General features: G+C 35.2%; 1 protein-coding gene across 1 annotated transcript in view; it reads right to left on the reverse strand.

Moving 5' to 3' along the window:
- The window catches only part of EFR3A (EFR3 homolog A (S. cerevisiae)), a 111,561-nt gene that overhangs the window by 76,640 nt on the left and 16,133 nt on the right, over nt 1–18,788 (reverse strand). Inside the window, exon 2 of the mRNA XM_011977107.1 lies at nt 2,593–2,669. Coding sequence (XP_011832497.1) covers nt 2,593–2,669 — 77 coding nt within the window. The remainder of the gene's footprint in view (nt 1–2,592; nt 2,670–18,788) is intronic.

The following is an 18,788-nucleotide window of genomic DNA, read 5'->3' on the forward strand; positions in this document are numbered from 1 at the left end:
AGATACTTAACCACTTAGATAACCCTAATTCAAAAATTCAAAATCCAAAATGCTCCAGTGAGCATTTCCTTTGAGTATCATGTCAGTGCTCAAAAGTTTTGGATTTCAGAGCATTTCAGATTTCAGATTTTTGGATTAGGGATGTTCAACATGTACAGAACATTTTCATCATTTACAAAAGATTCCCCATGTCCTCTGCAGGCCACTTCTCCCTCTTCAGGCAACCATTGCTCTGCTTTTTATCACTATGAATCAGCATGCATCGGACATAAACAGAATCACACAGTTTACAAATAATATCTTTTGTGCAAGATTTCTTTCACTCAACTCATCTCTTTGCCCAGGAACCCTTCTCCAGTTCACATGGATAATTCCTACTCATCCTTTAGGTCTTAGCTTCCTCCAAAAATGTGCTGCGCCCTCCCAACAACCCCCGCTTCAAGTTTGGGTGAGATGTTCCAACTATATGTTCTTTTAGCTCACAGTACTTATCTCCACTATTATATTTTATCAGATCATCTTTTCATTCATTAAACAAATGAATGCCAACAATGTGCCAGGCACTGTGATAGACATTAGGAAAGCAACAGTGAGCAAAGAGCTGCATTAACTCATTTAGTCTTCATGAGAACATTATGAGACTGCTACTATTTATTACTTCCATTACATGATGAGAAATCAAGGGACTTGCCCAGGATCATCTGGCTACTAATTTTAAGAAATTGTTTATCTGTCCCCCTTACTAGATTTCTCTTTCAAGGCAGGGACTATGACATGTTTGCTTCTGCATTTGGGTACCTACTGTCTGACCCATTATGGACATATCACAAGATGTTTGTTTTAATAAATTAAAAATAAGAAATATGGCAAATTGAGTAATGTTTGCCATACATATTCAAGGTTCATGCAGATCTTTTCCTTTTTAAAAATCTAACTTTAAAGACTGCTATTTAAATAAATCTTATACAAATCCTTGCCAAAAACAAGGATTCTTTCTCTAATTTACCTGTGGTCATTTCAATGATCAAGTGTACAAAGCTCCCTCACTGCCTATGAGTTAAAGTGACTAAAGAGAGGTCTTCCTTGTCATTCACAATCCTCTAAAATCTAGCCTCCACACCTTACCTTCAGTAACCATATGTCCTAGACTTCTCAGGAAAATAATTATTTGGATATTCAGCGTACTAACTGATAACATTTGAAATTTCAAATGAGAAATCATGGTCAACACGATTACCACCCTTACACTCTAAAATTAGGTTATATAAACCTTTGCTTGAAGTCTGATGGATAACTTGCTCTAGGCTTCAAATATATGTCTTGCTTTCCCATGTCTTTTCTCTTTCCCCTCACTTGCAATAAAGAGACGAATCTTGTCTACCTCTCCAGATGGTATACATCCTTCAAAGCTCAGTAAATCTCATTTCCTCTGTGAATGCTTCCTGGAGGTTCCCAACCCACAGTGATACCTCCTTGCTTTAGAGGCAAAAACTTTCCACCTGATTTACTCAGCATTTTACTGACGATTTATGCACTGTAATTTCATATTTAGTATGTTTCTGCTTTATGTCAGTTACTGCATGGAAAGGTCCTTAAAGGCAGGTACTGTATCTTACGATTTTTAATATGTCACAAATTATCCAGGACATCTGGCAGTCAATAATATTTAATTGATTAACCTCCTCTACATAACTGAAGGTTTAAACAGATTTGGTTAAAAATAAGATACATCAACATTAAGTTAATGTTAAGATAACCAAAAGTTTTATACAGGTTGTTACATTTTAAAATAAAGCAAATTGTGGAAGTCAAAAGTCATGTAACTTTTTTTTTGTTCATATTCATTTAACATGAGACTACAGAAGTCTTAGAAAGGTTGAGGCAATGTGAAACAAAATCACCCCAACCAGTTGCTTTGAAACCAGTAATCTTCACAAATAAAATAATTGTTATTAAAAAATTAAATAGTATTTAAGCAAAAAGAAAAACTCTGCCTGAAACCATCTTTCTTTACCTCTCAGTTTTCTTCTAAAAACTGTGAGGTCAATCCCTATTTATTCGTTGGATCTTAGCTTAGATTTTATCTCCTCCAGGCTTTCTTCTCAATCCAAATTGGGTATCACTCCTATCTACTCCAGTAGCAGCCCGTATTCATTAGTCTAGTACAACATTTTTTCACAACAAATTGTAATTACCAATTTACTTATATATGTGCATAATGAGAGTAGAAAACCTTCTCTCTGTTCACAGTGGTATCATGAGCACTTAGTTTAATCTGGTACTGGTTCATAAATTAATGAACATAAATTAATGAGACAGTGTTACTTAAATTAGACACTACATAAACTATAAAAGAACATCAACTGTCCATTTTTCCAGATTTCTGCCTAATCTACTAAAAGGATCTGAAAACTAGACAAGCAAGCATGAGTCATTTAAGAGTTAAAAAAAGGAAAAGTACAAAAAAAGTAGTACAAATGATGAGATGTAGGGGTAAAAGTAGAGAAATGAAATTAGGGAAACCTTAGGGAGGTCAGCGGGGGGCAGAATGGGTCAGCAAAGAGAAGGATCAGTAGATGTAGATCAAATTACTTTTGGATCTTCAGGGAATATGTTGTCCACCAGGCGTTTGTAGCGAGGACGCAAAGCGGAACAGCAACAGCATACTCCTGTATAAAAAAAAAAAAAAATCAAGAAATACAGAGATTATTAATATTGTAAACTGACCTGGAAATTCAAGTTTCTGAATATTAACAGGCGATATAAAATACAAAATTCAAACTGCCACAAATAAAGATATACAAATGTAATCAGGGATTAAGAAAAGAGTAAGTTAAATTTCTTATCCTTACTCCAAAGACACGCAGCTTCTAAGGATTTTTGTTTAACATGCATACACGTCCTGCCAAATTCATCTGACAAAGTGAAAACGACGTCCATGCCCCCTTTACCTCCTTTCTGATGTCATCTTCCCACAACTCCGTCATACTCCCACCCACCTGTCGCAATCCACTCTACGCCAGCCACAGTGGTCTCCCTGCCAATTCTACCTAGCTAGGCCCCCTCCTTTGGATCTTAGCTCTCACTGTTCCCTCTGCCTGGGGCACGCCCAAGTATCTACTAACAGCTGTAATAACTCTGTCACCTTCTTCAATTCTTCACCTAAGCCTCTCTGACCACCCTTACCCTGCTCTACCTTCTTTTTCCCATAGCACTTATCACCTAACACATTAAATAAACTTTCTATTGTGGCTACTGGTCCTCATCTGTGCACCCTCACCAGGACATAAACTCAGATGAAGGCAGGGATCATTGTTTTGCTCACTGATGAATTCCAAACAACTGAAATAATCTAAAAATACTTCAGATCAACATTAATACTGACACTGAAATAAATTAAAACCAAATATGTATTAAGCACACAAGCACTGAGCCAGGTCCTGTATTGCAATGATGAAAGAAGCTTATAACCTGAAAAGAAGATTAAGTGAGTACTTAGTGAACACTAATGCAAAGCCAAATATAGTAAATTCAAATTGTTAGAATGGCAGAGACTGGCCATACGTCTAAAAAACAAGTCCTAATGCTTCAAGTTTTCTATCAGAATGGGAAATGTTGTTATTTTCAATAAGAAAGATTCTTAATAAGCTATTAAATTTCACATTTCTGATGTTATACACTCTACACTGCTTTTAGTTTAAAAAAGCTTGAAATATAAATGTAACCTTGGAATGCAAACAATGTCCAGTTCCCACTTTTGGGAAGCTTAGGTTTACCAGGAGAGACAGATAAGCAAATGGTGAAGTGTCCAGTGGACGGCCACGGGTTAAAGAACATGGGTTTGGAACAGATAGATCTGAAGCGAATCAGTCTCCCTCTGTCCAGCTGGGCTGGGTGGGTTGTCTTACTACACTCAAGTTTCCCCATCAGTAAAAACAGATGTAATAATGCCTTCTTCATAATAATGAGAATTAAATAAAATTGTATATAAAGCTCTTATTAAGCAAACACTCAATAAAATGGTAACTATTATTAGTAATGCAGTAAGAAGAGTAATCAGGGTAAGCAGATGATGATCAAGGGCCCTTAAGATAGGATTCCCAATAGCATAAAAACCTTTGTTGTAAACCCATAATTTAAAAATCACAAATTTTACATACGGTTCACAACCGTAACTATATCAGTAGCAGAAGGGACAATTACCACTTTCTGAAGATGACATGTGCAGCACTGTACTAAGGATGTTACAACATTATTCACTCACTCCTTTAGCAATTCTCTGAGGGTCATGATCATCTCCATTGGATAAACGAGCAGACCAGCTTAGAGAGGCCAATTTTGTCCAGTAACACCCAGCTGGGGAGGATCTGAGGAACTGCAATTCCAACCCAGACCTGATGACTTCAAAGAGTAACTGCCACACTAAACTCAAGTACCAGCAAATTTCTAAATTATTTTAAATATTTTAGCTTTCTATAAATCATGACCAATGAAAATAATTGCAGAAATGTATGTGCCTAACAGATGAGGGATGCATTGTCACATAGGGAAATAAATGATCACCGTGAGTTTCTCGGGAAGGTCAACACAAAACAAAAACATCTTTTTGACCACTTACCAAAAATAAAAAACAACCCACTATAAAGAAGGCATATAGATTGAAATTTTTAATTTACAATTTCAGGTTTTTATAAAATTATATCAAAGACAATATAAGGTTTAAATAATTGGCAATAATAATAAGCACAAAAGAAATTACTATATAGACTTTTAAATAAATAAGAATACTCTACTTATAAATATCACAAGTAAAATAAAATCATTGGACCTACTCAAGTATAGAAATGTAGCTGACTCCCTTGTTGAAGTAAATTCATAAGGCTTTTCGAGTTCAGCCGCAGGTACCTGAACATAGTCCTTCATGTTGTATCAGACTACTTTCTGGTCGATCTTTCTGACTCTAGATCCTCTTCTTACCTGCTGTTGAGGAAGTGCCTAGTTCACTTTACTTCTAATTAATTAGCAGAGGGCACAAAAGTACTGGAACTTATCTAACTTGTCACTGACATCAAATATAAAGCTATCAAGAACTTGATAATATCCATATCAAGTTCTGCTAGCAAAGCCAACTAGCTTAAATAAGATACTATTAAAGTACTTACATTGCTGGCTTCATAAAAGTAGGTTTTTCATACAGGTTAAATAAGAAAGCAAGCCTACATATACCCCCTTTCCTTAAGGCATTCTTTCAGTTCCTCCTCATCCTAGCTTCTGATCCCTTCCAACAAACTCACTTAGGTCCTAAAACTAATATATTTGTGACCTCATCCCAAATTCCTCTTTCCCAAAAGCAAAAAAAAGAGGGGGATGAGCATATCACAGAAAGTCTCCAACAACTGGCACGTCTAAGCAATATAAATTATTCCTTTAAATTTAATTCTATATTGCAGTTCTTTTCTCCAATTGTATGTCTAGTGCCTTTGCAGTATTTGTCATCTAGGAAATATTCAATAAATACTATTATCAGTAAAAATAAATTAATTCCAGCATATAAAGGAGAAAGTTATCCACTATTCTCCCCCTACAGCATGTAGCATTCAGAACTCTGATTATGATACATTAGAAAAATATGAAATAGGAAGGCTCAAGTGGGGTAACTTTGGGAAAATAGAATTCAGACACAGTGGATAAATTATAACCAAAAAAGTGCCAGGCTGAATATTATAGTAGTGTACACATAGGCTCAGGAGTAATCTATTCAATACAGCTCTCTAGGCCTTAGTCAGTGAACAGGAAAATCCTACTACCTACTTCTCACAGTTAAGGGTATTAAATTAATAATACATAAAAAGTGCCTAGAGTGTAGAAGCCACCTAAACACACTTAATATGCTCTTTTTTTATGAGCAAATTTTACATACTCCTGAAGTAACACTTCTTTAAAGACATCTGTGACATTGTGAAATACATATTTAGTCTTCCCATTTCCTAACAAATAGCTTCTGATAGCCTTAGGTTCTCCAAAGTGCTAAGCGTCATTGTGCATACTAATGAGTTGACTGATGGCTGGGGGCTCAAGGATAGCTTCCGGTGTGGGTTAGTCACAGTAAAGAGCAAGGCATAACCAGAGGGTGGGGACTTTCAGCCATAACCCCTAACCTCTAAGGATGTGGGACGGGCTGACAGTTAAGTTGGTTATGGGTGGCCAATGATTTAAATCAATCACGCCTTTACAGTGAAGTCTCTATAAAAAACCCAAAAGGACTGGGTGTGGATGGGCTTCCAGGTGGCTGGACACATGGAAGTTCCTGGAGGGTGACTTACCTGGAGAGAATATATTTGGAAGCTCCTCACCCCTTCTCTGATACTTGGACCTTTGTATCTTTTCCATCTGGCTGTTCATCTGTCTCCTTCCTAATCCCCTTTATAATAAACCGGTAAATGTAAGTAAAGTATTTCCCTAAGTTCTGTGAGCCACTCTAGCAAATTAGCTGAGCCCAAGAAGGGAGTGTGGGAATCATCCTGATTTATGGCTGGCAGAAGCACAGGAAAAACAACCTGGGGCTTCCAGTTGGCATCTTGAGAGAGAGAGAGACACAGAGAGTGTGTGTGTGTGTACGTGAGAGAGACTGTGTGTGTGTGTGTGTGTGTGTGTGTGTGTGCTGGCGGGGAGGGGGGCAGGGGGGAGGCAGTCCTGTGAGACAGAGCTGTCAACCTGTGGGCTGTGACACTACCTCCAGGTAGATACTGCTAAGAACTGAATTACGTTAGAGGACACCCAGCTGGAGAACTGCTGGCTCGGTGCTTGGGGAAAATCTCCCACACATTTGATCACAGAAGTGTTCTGTGTTGTGACAGTATAGGAGAAGAAGCAAGCAGTTTGTTTTTTCTACTCGATACCCCAAGAAAATTCTTCTCCTTTGCTCCCCTAACATCATTCTCATATAGATTCAGCAATGCCTCTTAGTCCTTAAACAGCAGTGATGCCAATTGACCTCTAGAAGAGGAAACATCCTCCTCCTTCAATAATGAGGTATTACAGCTAATTTCCAATCCATCCTGCCTCAAAGAGGCATTCATAGAAGGACTTGAGCAGCTGCATAGAGAACCTCAAGGTGAAACTGATAGTGGGGATTAGGCAGGCAGGCACTCAAAGGTACTAGGAGAATTCTGAATACTGGGAACCAATATAGTAAGTGGTTGGTTGACCAGTGAGTACTTCTGGTTTGTGACAACATTTGCTTTCCTATGCAATTCTATAAATTTGGGGACTTGGAGCATTAAAAAAAAAAAAAAAAAAAAAAAAGACCCCTTTAAAAATAAGCAACTTCCACTTTCAAGGGACTATATTATTCAATGATAATTTAACTGGAAATATTGATGTCTCAACCACTAACTGCCACCATGCCACTGACTATACTTGGGATAAAGCTATCCTCCAAAACAAAAATGCTAAGTTAGTAACACTGTCACTGGAGATGAAGAATGCTTAGATTGTATTAATATTATGGAAACCGACTGTATGGCTTTGAATTAAGTGTGTTTCATAATCTATAAAAGCATACAATAATAGTATCTATACCTTCTATGTAGCAATTCCCTCATTTAATTCTAACATGTAACATAATAGAAATTCACTGACATATGTATGGCTCACTAGATTTCATACTTTTAAATGACAGTGCCTATGATTACAGGATTTTGGTCCTTTATGCCCTCACTATATATTTCTATCATAGCACCTGTAACAATCTACCGCTCTTATTTACATATATGTGTCTGTCTTCACCACCAGAATATGAATCCCTCAAATGCAAAGCCCATATATCTTACTCATTGTTATGCATGTCAGGCATAAAGCAGACATCTATAAAAATGCTTTTTCCTAAATAATAAAGGACAACAAAATATAAAGTGAGTTTAACATCTGCTCCTATATGCTATAAAAATCAATAAAGTACACTGCCCACCATAAAACACTAAGTGCCAGAATGATACGATTTTTTCTGACAAACAGATGACAATGTCAAAGGAATCACTTTGAACAATTCAGGTTTTATTTTTAGGTCTAGCAGAGGCCACCAGTAATCAAGGTGAAAAGAGACAGACTTTCTATTAGAAGATTTCTAAAATTAACCACTTCAAGAACTCTAGCTCTGTGGTGCCCAAAACCCTTTAAAAGAGTCTGCCTCACATATATTCCCCGCAAGGTTAAAATTAAAAGTCAAGTTACTCATTCAGTTGATGTGAGAACAAGACATTTACTTCACACAATCAAAAATATTTAGCAATATTACAGTTCCACTCACACATATCCTTTCCAGGTACCAAAACAATTTACATATAATGTGTGTGTGTGTGTATATACACATATATGTCACACGCAGTAAAGCTAAATATGTATGTGTACTGCATATTATCTTACCGGAAAAAAATTAAATATTACTCAGCAGAGCTACCCAAAGACAAGAGCAATACACACACACACACACACACACACACACACACACACACGTATTATATATAATTCTGTATTTATACATATATACACACACACATATTATATATAAAGCCTGTAATATAGGTGTTATTTTAGCACACTATGCTACAAATGACAACTACAAGGACTTAAAAAGGTGACTACATACTTTAAAAGAAAAAGGTTTAAAATTTAAGTTTTGAAACAAAATTTGGACATTTTAGGACAAAGGCTCTCCCATGTCAAATAGACTGCACGGCCATAAGCACCACAGAGGTTCAGAGGAGAGAGAAAACAACTTCTGGCTAAAGTGAAAAGAAGTTTTACCAAGGACATGAAACTTGAACTGGATACTGAGGACTCCCCTGAAGAACGAGTAAGACTGAACTAAAAGGAATAAACTAGAGACAGTGAAGGACAACTGTAATCAAATGGAACAACACAAGCAACACTAGGCAGGATGGCACATGGGAAAAACAAAGTGCATATTCTAGTATCCCAGAGCTTTGAAAGAAAAGTGGGAAAACATGAAAAGAGTTTGGTGACTAATTAGATATGGGGTCAAAAGAAAAGGAACAAAATAATCTTATCTTCAGAAAAGTGTTCCTTTTAAAAGGACTTTAATCCATTAGAGGAGTATTTTATTACACGATTCTTTCCACATATAATCGTAAACCTTCTCTCCTTTCATTCTCAATTTCACTACTTGATTTTAATTCCTAGGCACATAAACCTTATGGAAAAAGAGGACAACAAAGCAATAAATGGAATTAAAGCTCCAATTCTGTTTTAAAAGATGGTCTTCTCCTTACATTGCAATACTTTGCTCTGTAATAGGCATAACACAGACAAAACTCTTGTACACTTCTCCAAACAATTCTGGGAAACTGTAGAAAAAAATAAAACAGCACCTTTTTTTCCTGAGGCAACTAACTGGTTTATACACTGTATCTGATTTTTTCCCACTATTACAATTTTTAAGGTAAAAAGTTTTAATTTTAGACATTATCCTACTTATTAGTAGTCAAGTTACAGACTTACATTTAGATTTAACTTTACTATATTTTATCATATTTATTGGAAAAAAATTAAATATTACTCAGCAGAGTTACGCAAAGACTAGAGCAATAAAATACAGAGTAATCCCGGCTTTTGGAAAATATTATTCTGAGAGATTTCATTGGAAAAGCTTCTAGAACCATCATTTGAAAAAAAAAAACAACACAAATATTAAAATCAGATAATATAATTCCCTTTTCATTTCATCTGATCCTGGCTTAGTTTGCAAAATAGGAAACAACCCAATGGATGAAAGAGAAACCAGAGCTGCAATCAGGAGAGAAAAGTACTCATACCTCTACCCCACCACTGTACAACACTGCATGGTGGTTCATCCCTATTTTCAAGACCATATCCCTGGACCCTGCATGTCACAGACCATCTTCAATGTGCTCAGCTGGCAGAGTCTTGGCAAGGAGACTATACCGCCTCAGAGTCCCAATCTACAGAGGTAAGTAATCAGATGATGCAAAAATAAAAACTGAAACAGTATGTGATTCCCTTTTGTAATACATAAAAGATTAACTAATGTCTTCTACAATGTCAGTAGTACTCTCAGAATTAAAAACAGAACATTTTCATTGTTGTAATTTTTTTTAAAAAAGATGTAAGCAGTGACTTTCTTCTTTAATGCAAACCATGGTACTATTACATTGAAATTTACTTTGCATAATTAATATGTTTTTGAGGACGGTAGTAATTACGTAGCGGTCTAAGATAAACGTTAAGGATCATGATTAAGAGGGAGAAAAACAGAGGAAAGGCATAAGGCAAATCAGACTATCCACAATTTATAATAGAACTGAGAGTGAATTTACAATAGTACTAAGCACTAACATGTTCTAAGAGTCCTACTAAAATGCAGTCTAACAAAAGCACTTGTTGGCAAAAATAAAGTGTTTCCCTACATTTGTAGGGAAAACAGTTGGCAAAGTGATTATGGAGACAGTTTCCATTTCTAGAGTGCATTTCAACCAATCAATCAATATCTTTGGAGCTTTCTATAGGAAATTACTTCCATGTCTCAGAGAAAATCTTGGTAAATACACAAAGTAACAAAGCTAGCCATGTATAGTAGTATTTTACCTTAAAAACGGAGATCTGTGTTTCTGGTAACAGCTTCCTTTAATACTAAGAGCACAAAAGAAACTGAACTTACAGCTTCCCTTTTATTAGCCTATTTATAAGCTAAATATTTCCTGTAAAGGACTTTTAACAACCTGAACAAATATTCATGAAACACCAAGGAGCACTGTTAAATTGTCTTTTTGAAAACTGCTTTTGTTATATCAATGCTTGAACATAAGCTAATGACCCAGGAACTGTCACTCATTTCTAAACCACTTTAAAAGAACAAATTATTTTGAGACAACTAAAACTTTCTGTAATTCAAAAATACTATTAAGGTAAATTAAAAATTCCCCTCCCATCATGGCCCTCATGCACACTCACGTTCATTCCGCAGCCACTGCCCTAGAGAACCACTTCCCTTGTAAAACAATGTAGAGAATTTAGCATATGACTTTTTTTTCTTGTGTACCTCAGGTGTTTGGGAAACTGTCTTTATCTAAGTCATGCAATAGGTAAGTTATAATATAGACTGCACCTCATAATATCATCTTATATATTATAATAACTGAATCATAAACAGCACTATAAAGAACCAGGAGACCAAATGAGTGAGAAAAAAGACTTCACAGGAGATGCTGATGTGATAAAGACCTATCACTGGCAACAGGGAGCTGGTATTTGTGACTAAGACCACTAGAATTTCCCTATTATTTTCAAATGCTGCCACCAGACCTCATTGGGGAGTAGATTTTTTAAGTAATTTGTATAAATGAATACTTGGCAGACTCACATCAGAAATAAATCAGGACTAAATGGTCTTTAAAATCCTAAGCCAAATATTTCAAGTTCAGTAAAGGAAAAGTGAAATTATCATGATCAAATTTTCCACGTTTTTCTAAAACATGACCAGACCTTTGAAATTTTCTCTTTTCTTGAGATTGTGCTAATATGTTTCTCTGCATTTCATTCCATTGTGTTCTTAAAATTATCAGTCCTTGGGATTTATTTTACATGCAATGACTAGAGAACAGGTTACACCTTTGGATAAACTATTCTATTCACCTGTTCCTGTCTTCCCTAGAGAAGACTTCTGCTATAAGAGAGGAAAAGTGACTTATTTTACTCATGAGTCTGGAAAAAGGAACCTAGTAGGCTCTAAAACGTAAGCATCAAATCTATATCTGCACCATCTGCACAATATACAGATAAGATACATGGACTTTAAAGAATGCTCCAGTAATGAGGAAACATCAGAAAAAGAAATTAGGAACATTTTAAAATGCAAGTAAAAAGGAAAACATGATTTTATAATAAAGTTACCATGTACATCTTTCCCCTCTGTGAAAGAAAATTGCAACCTTGGAAATGTGAAGTCCTTTCTAATATATTAGACTAAAATATTAATCATTTTATAAGTTGCAATTAATTATAGTCAAAATGCTGTAATAAAAAGTGAAAACACCATTTGACTCCCACACTTAAAATACATAGAAAGTTTAAACTGATTATCATAAAAACTAGCTGGACATGGTGGCACACACTCATAGGCTCAGTTACTCGGGAGGCTAAGGAAGGATGCACCTGAGCCCAGGGGATTGAGGATGCAGTGAGCTATGATCATGCCACTGCACTCCAACCTGAGCAACAGAGCAAGATCCTGTCTCAAAAAAAAAGTCTCCAAAATTTTTTTTAAAAAAACAACTTACAGGTGTGTTTCTTGAGCTATAAATAAATTTGGGCAGTCAGTAGATATATATCTTAAAATGTAATTTTTAGTATCTGGCACCACACATTTTGCATCACTGTGCCACAATAAAGCTTTGACTACACAAAATAATAAGATACAAATTTTTTTTTTATTTCTTCAATTTCATCATTTTTGATGTGGTTTTTGTGTTTAAAATGTGCTACTTTTACACCCCCCAAAAAAATACTTCAGTCTGTTAATTTTAACTATATAGTACATCATAGACATTTACAAAGAAATTTGAAATCACAGATAATACAAACGGTTTTTTTAAAGTCACCATAATACATTCTGAAACTGTGACTAATATACTGCATTTCTTGATCAATGAATTAGCCTTTGAGACAGCAATTCACATTAATATTTGAAGTATATTGTTTATAATTTTTATAACATGAAGCTAATAATATACATTTTTTTCTAGTCTTACAACACAAGAAAGCTAATAATCAACTATAACCCTATAATAGATTTTAACTATTTTATTCGTTGACTACTCTGGTTTTAGTCTTGACAGTGTGATTACTGACCTTGCTGCATTCATTTTAAAACTCAAAAAAAAAATATATATATATATAAAAAATAAAATAAAATTAAAATAAAATAATCTAGCCACAATGAATACCAACATCAGCCTGGCATATTCATTGCTGTATATACTACTGTTCTGTTTTAGGCCTTAGCAAAATTTGGGACGAGGATAATTATTTTAACAACTGTGAAGGAAAACACAGGATCAAGGACAAAGTACAGGAAGGCGATCTTTCTACTAAAACCCAATTTAAGGCAACTTTACCTAAAAGCACTCACTATACTTAATATAGCATAAAGACTTATCTTTTAAAAATTATAATCAGGTCTTCAGGGAGAGACCTTATTAAAAAAAAATTACTTCCCTCTGCCACAGGAAACATATTACTTATTAAGAACTTCCTCATTCAGATTTTTGCAGAAGCCAATATATTTGTATCATTTTTATACTTCTGTGTTTTCATATTTAATGTCCTCAAATCAAATCAAGATATTTCTTCATAATAATTTTTATATAGTTCTCTGGATGCTCTTCATCACATATTATTGATTGGAAATGGAGCACAATGCATTACCTGCCTGCAAGAGCTAAATTTACTGATAACTGAAGGACGCTTTGCCCCACTTCATAGATTCTGCAAAAATGAACTGCTGTTGAATTTGACTAACTGCACAGATTCTGGTGTATTTGAAGGCTACTAAGTACAATTTATAATGCATAACAAAAATCTTCATTATTTTAGTTACAAAATGCTTAGCACAGGACATACCACATAATAAATGTTAAAGTATCAGGTATTACTCAGATATTTAAAAGACATCATGTGAAAAAGGGACTAGTCTGTGATATCCTCAAAGGACAGAACCTGGATGTAAATATATTCCTGAGACTCAAACCAGAGGTCAGACTAAGGAATCTCTCTAAGGTTTATTCTCTCAAGCACATGACCTTCCAACTCAAATGCAAACAAACATTAACTAATTTTTGTTGAAAGTAGTATATAAGGTACTGTGGAAGATAAAGAAAAAAACCGTAATGCAAAATATTATTTAACAAGAACGTACATGCTTGAAAGAGTAGAAGGATCCACCTATAAACAATATAAATAAGATATAAGACAAATGAGAAAAATCAAAGTCTAGAAAAGCTTCTTAGAGGATGTAAAAGATGAGCTCAGCCAAGCATGAACATGAAATGAGTAGAACAGATTATTTCTTAGAGACCAGAAGATGAAAAGACTTTTCTGAGTTGGACTGATTAGGACAAGTTTCTTGAAAGTTCTCCTTTCAAGAAACCTGAGCTTTGAGTTAGCCTTTGAAGAAAGGAAGAAAACGAACAGAGGGAACAGAGTATTCTAGAAAGGCTGAGGGAAACAGGATGTTCTGCTGTAATAAAATGACTAGCCCAGCTGAACTGCAGATTTAGCTCTGGAGCCTAGAGAAGAAGAAACAGAAAGATAAATTAGCAGTAGCTGTACAAGCATATATGATAACATATACTTCTCTCTCCTCAAAACTTTAGACAACCTTGTACATATATGGATGTTAAGCTTGGACTTTGTAGGCACTGTAAACAACTCAAAATGTTAGAGTAGGGCAGTAGCATGATGAAAACACTGTAATTATGTGATTAGTCTTTTCACGTGTCAAAGGATAAAAAATTACTTTGTGAAAAAATTAAAGATAATTATATCAATAACTATGAAGAAAAATGCAGAGTCAAGGACAAAGTACAGTAAGGTGATCTTTCTATTAAAAATCTCTTTTAAGACAACTTTACCTAAAAGGATTTACTATACTTAATACAGCATAAAGAGTAAACTTTATAAAATATAACCAGCTTTTCAGATTTCTATTGAAATTGCCTTCATCTGTTTAATTAGATATTTATTAATGTCATTTCTGAGTATATAAAAATACTGAAGGGGGTATGCAGAAATAATTCCTTTGGCACAAAATGCTAATAATCATACTTTGGTAATAAATGATCTCTACACTGGTCCTTAGTGTTCATGAGAACACTAAGGACAATCTAATAAGCATTCATTTTATGACCTAAGAAGTATCTGTACAGCAGGTCTTAGCAAGATACAGCAATTACATTAAGTCCCTGATACTTAGTTTAGCACAAGCTAAATGTCAAAAATGCCAATCACAGTGCTGCGGGTTTTTAAATTTTAATTGCTTAAAAAAAGAGGAAACTAAATCTACTAATGCCAATTTCAAATTGCTTCATTCATCTTCACTTAGTTCTGTTACCGCTTCTTTGTAAGCCAAAGGACACTGCTTCCTACTGAAAGCTGAAGAGAGAGATGTTTTGGCAAGAAGCAGTTCTTCTCAGTGCGCACTGGCAAATGAGGTTAAGCAGGAGATTGTGACTCAGCTAATGCTGGTTCCCAACTTTTCTCATTTTAATATTTTGATATGTTCCTTCCGAATTAACTTGCCATTCAGGTGACAAGAAAGCCTCCTGAAGTTCTTGGTAAATAAAACACTTTATACTAAAACGAGATGAATGTTTAAAGTTCAAACCTAGACTCAGAATAACAACGTTTTATTCTTCCTAAGAAGCATCTGAATGTGGCATTTCCAATTTGTCAAAAAAAAAAGAAAAAGAAAAAGAAACAACCCTGACATTTTCCCAGATGCCTTTTAAAAGGCCATGAAGTTTATAGAGCAAAATGAACACATTAGAAAAAAATGAGAACAAAACATTTTATTATATGTCACACAAATATTGAGAATGGAAAAGGTAATTAATATCCACAATTAGACAATTTAAAAGATAGTTCCTTCAGTGCATACCCACGAAAACTCAAATCACTTATTTTAATAAGTATACATGATCAATAGCTTATTTTCGCTTTATACACACACGCCAACACATTTTAAACAGTAAAGTCACATAATATTTTGTCAAAATAACGATCTCCCCAATTTATTTATGTTTCATTGACAGGCCGGTCTTGGAGGTGAACCTATGCAAAATCTCTACCTTTTCAGCCTTACTTCCCAATAAAGCATAACATTTTTCACAGCAAAAGCTGTGAATACGCTTTCAAATCAAGTCTCAAACATTTTCATTCCAATGCATTTGCTCATACCATTCATTCCGTGGAGAATATTGTTGTCTCAACAGAAAGTGGTATTAGTAATAAGTATTCAGTAGTAAGTCAATATGCATTCCAATTACAAAAAAGTTCCTGGAGATAAAATCTGTTATAAGTCATAAAATAGGAAGTTCAATAATTTTAAATACAACTTACGATACTGAGTTGGTAAAGAAAACAAGAAACCAAAAACAACCTAAGAATTTCCAACAAACTGTTGGAACAGAAGGACAAAGAGTGAAAACATGAAGCATGATTATGTACCTGGAAAACCAAGGCAACAGGTTAACATACAGGAAAGTGGGAGAGTTCTCAGTTGTCACACTCAAGTACATTAATGTGTGGGAACAAGGCTGTCCATTTACTAGTCAGAACAACTGGAGAATTTAAGAGAGAAATAAAGAGTAAATGTGATTTTAAGAAGCAATGGACAAGTGTTGTGGGTTGAATTATGTTCCCCCAAAAATATGTTTAAGTCCTAACCCCAGTAAAGGCTGAATTTACCTTATTAAAAATGCTTGAGACAGGAAGTGTTTCAGAATTTTTATTTATTTTTTTATTTAAGGGTACTTGCAAAATACATACTAGTTGAGCAACCCTAATCAAAAAATCTGACATTCAAATTGCTCCAAAGTGCATTTCTTTTGAGAGCTCAAAAAGGAGCTGAAAAGTTTCAAATTTGGGGGCATTTTAGATTTTCAGGTTAGGAATATTCAACCTATACCTGCCATTGTGACTTTATTTGGATATGGGGTCTTTGCAGATATAATCAAGATGAGGTCATACTAGATTAGGGTAAGCCCTAAATCCAGTGACTGGTATCCTTATATAAGAAAAAGAAAGATATGGATACACACCAGAAGGCTGCATGAAGACAGCAGAAGAGATTGGAATTATTTTGCACGAGCCAATGAATTCCAAGGACTACAGTAAATACCAGAAACTGGAAAAGGCAAAAAAGTACTCTTCCCCAGAGCCTTCAGAAGCGTGATCCTGCCCGAATCTTGATTTTGGATTTCTGGACTCCAGAACTGTGAGAGAAAAATATTCTGTTATCTTAAGCCACCCAGTTTGTGCTACCTTGTTATGGTAGCCCTAGAAAACTAATACACGTAAGATTTCACACAACATGTACACCAGTAAATTCTATATTTAGTATATATGTACCATTCCTGAAACCAGTTTAAATGCCAAAATGACTTTAAGTCAGCCTCCAGAGAATTCAACTCCTTCCTTGATACTTCAGTCACTCAAACTCAAACATTCCTCCCTCATCTCAATAGTAACATACAAAGTAACTAAGACAAGGAAATAAGGAATTTTTGTTCAATTATACCAATTTTTTTCAAGTGCTACATATACTTCACTTAAGTTTAGGTAAATGAATGTCTGGTCTCAGTAAAAGAAAAAAGATTATACCATTAATTTACATCAAAGTTTAATAAGTAAGCACAATTTAAAAAATGAAAATGTTGGAAGTAAAAGTCTGTTTCATTTTCACGTCTGATATATATCTGTTATGGATTATATTGTGTCCCTTCAAAATTCATATGTGAAAGTCATAATTTCCAGTGCCTCAGAAAGTGACCATATCTAGAGAGGGGGGGGGGTCTTTGTAGTAGCAATCCAGTTAGGATAAGGCCATTGGGGTAGGTCCTAATCCAGTACGACAAGTATTCTTATAAAAAGGAGAAATTTAGAGACAGACACACTTAGAGTCAGAACTCCAGGTAGATGGCTATCTAAAAGTCAGGAAGATGCCTGGAACAGATCCTTCCTTCACAGCCCTCACAAAGAATCCACCCTGCCAACACCTTGATTTCAGAGGTCTACCCTCCAGAACAGTGAGACAATAAATATCTGTTGTATAAATCATCCAGTTAGTTGCACTTTGTTACAGCATTTCAGCAAACTTACACACCAAATTCTAATCCAAGTGTTTTTCAAAGGCACAAAATCTGGCTTCATGGATATTGTGCAAATACAGTGGGAAACAGAAGACTTAACCAAATGGCAACAAGATCCAATCTACTCCAGGAATTCCCTGCTCCTATCTATCCCTCATCTACCAGTCTGATTCTTTCAAAATGTATTTAGCAAATATTTGAGCCTCCACTAAATTCTAGGTTTGGTCTTATTTAATCCTCAGAATGACCCTATGAGGTAGGTATTGATATTTAGACTTTACAAATAGAGAATCAGAAAGACAATAATATCCCCAAGACCATACAATGAGAAGCATGGAGCACAGACCTCTTTAAGGGCCTCTAAGCCTGTACTCTCAACACTTTATACACTATACTGCCTTTCTGAGAAAGTTCTTTTCAAAAAAAATCTGAACTGTCTACTTTGGAGACTAAAGCAACGTAGTCAAAACATTGTGCAGCTGCCAAAAAATTATACAATTACTGCCACTGCTCTCCAGAGGTACAAAACTTAAATCAGATGGTAGAGAATGAGGAAGTGACACCCTGCTTGAGAATCTGTCATATTACAAAACTTCCCACTTCTAGAAGTTATCTTCTTTTCCTATCATAGGTTACTCTGAGCTAAAAAATGTCCCTAAGAATACAAGAACATGTGAGAAAGAAAAAAGAAGCTTTTATGCCGTTACAGGGTCCACATAAGAAGTTCCTGGTAAACTCCCCGCATACCAAGACCACAAGCAAGAGCTACAGGGAGGACTCTGCTGTCCTTCCTACAGGCACATCTTAGGAAAAAGGGGAGAGAACGTTTTTAGTTTACAAACTCAACAGCCAAATGGCCATGGCTGTTTAGGGTCTAGAATGTCT

The sequence above is a fragment of the Mandrillus leucophaeus genome, unplaced genomic scaffold (genome assembly GCF_000951045.1).
Source record: "Mandrillus leucophaeus isolate KB7577 unplaced genomic scaffold, Mleu.le_1.0 Scaffold173, whole genome shotgun sequence".
Classification (NCBI taxonomy): Eukaryota; Metazoa; Chordata; class Mammalia; order Primates; family Cercopithecidae; genus Mandrillus; species Mandrillus leucophaeus.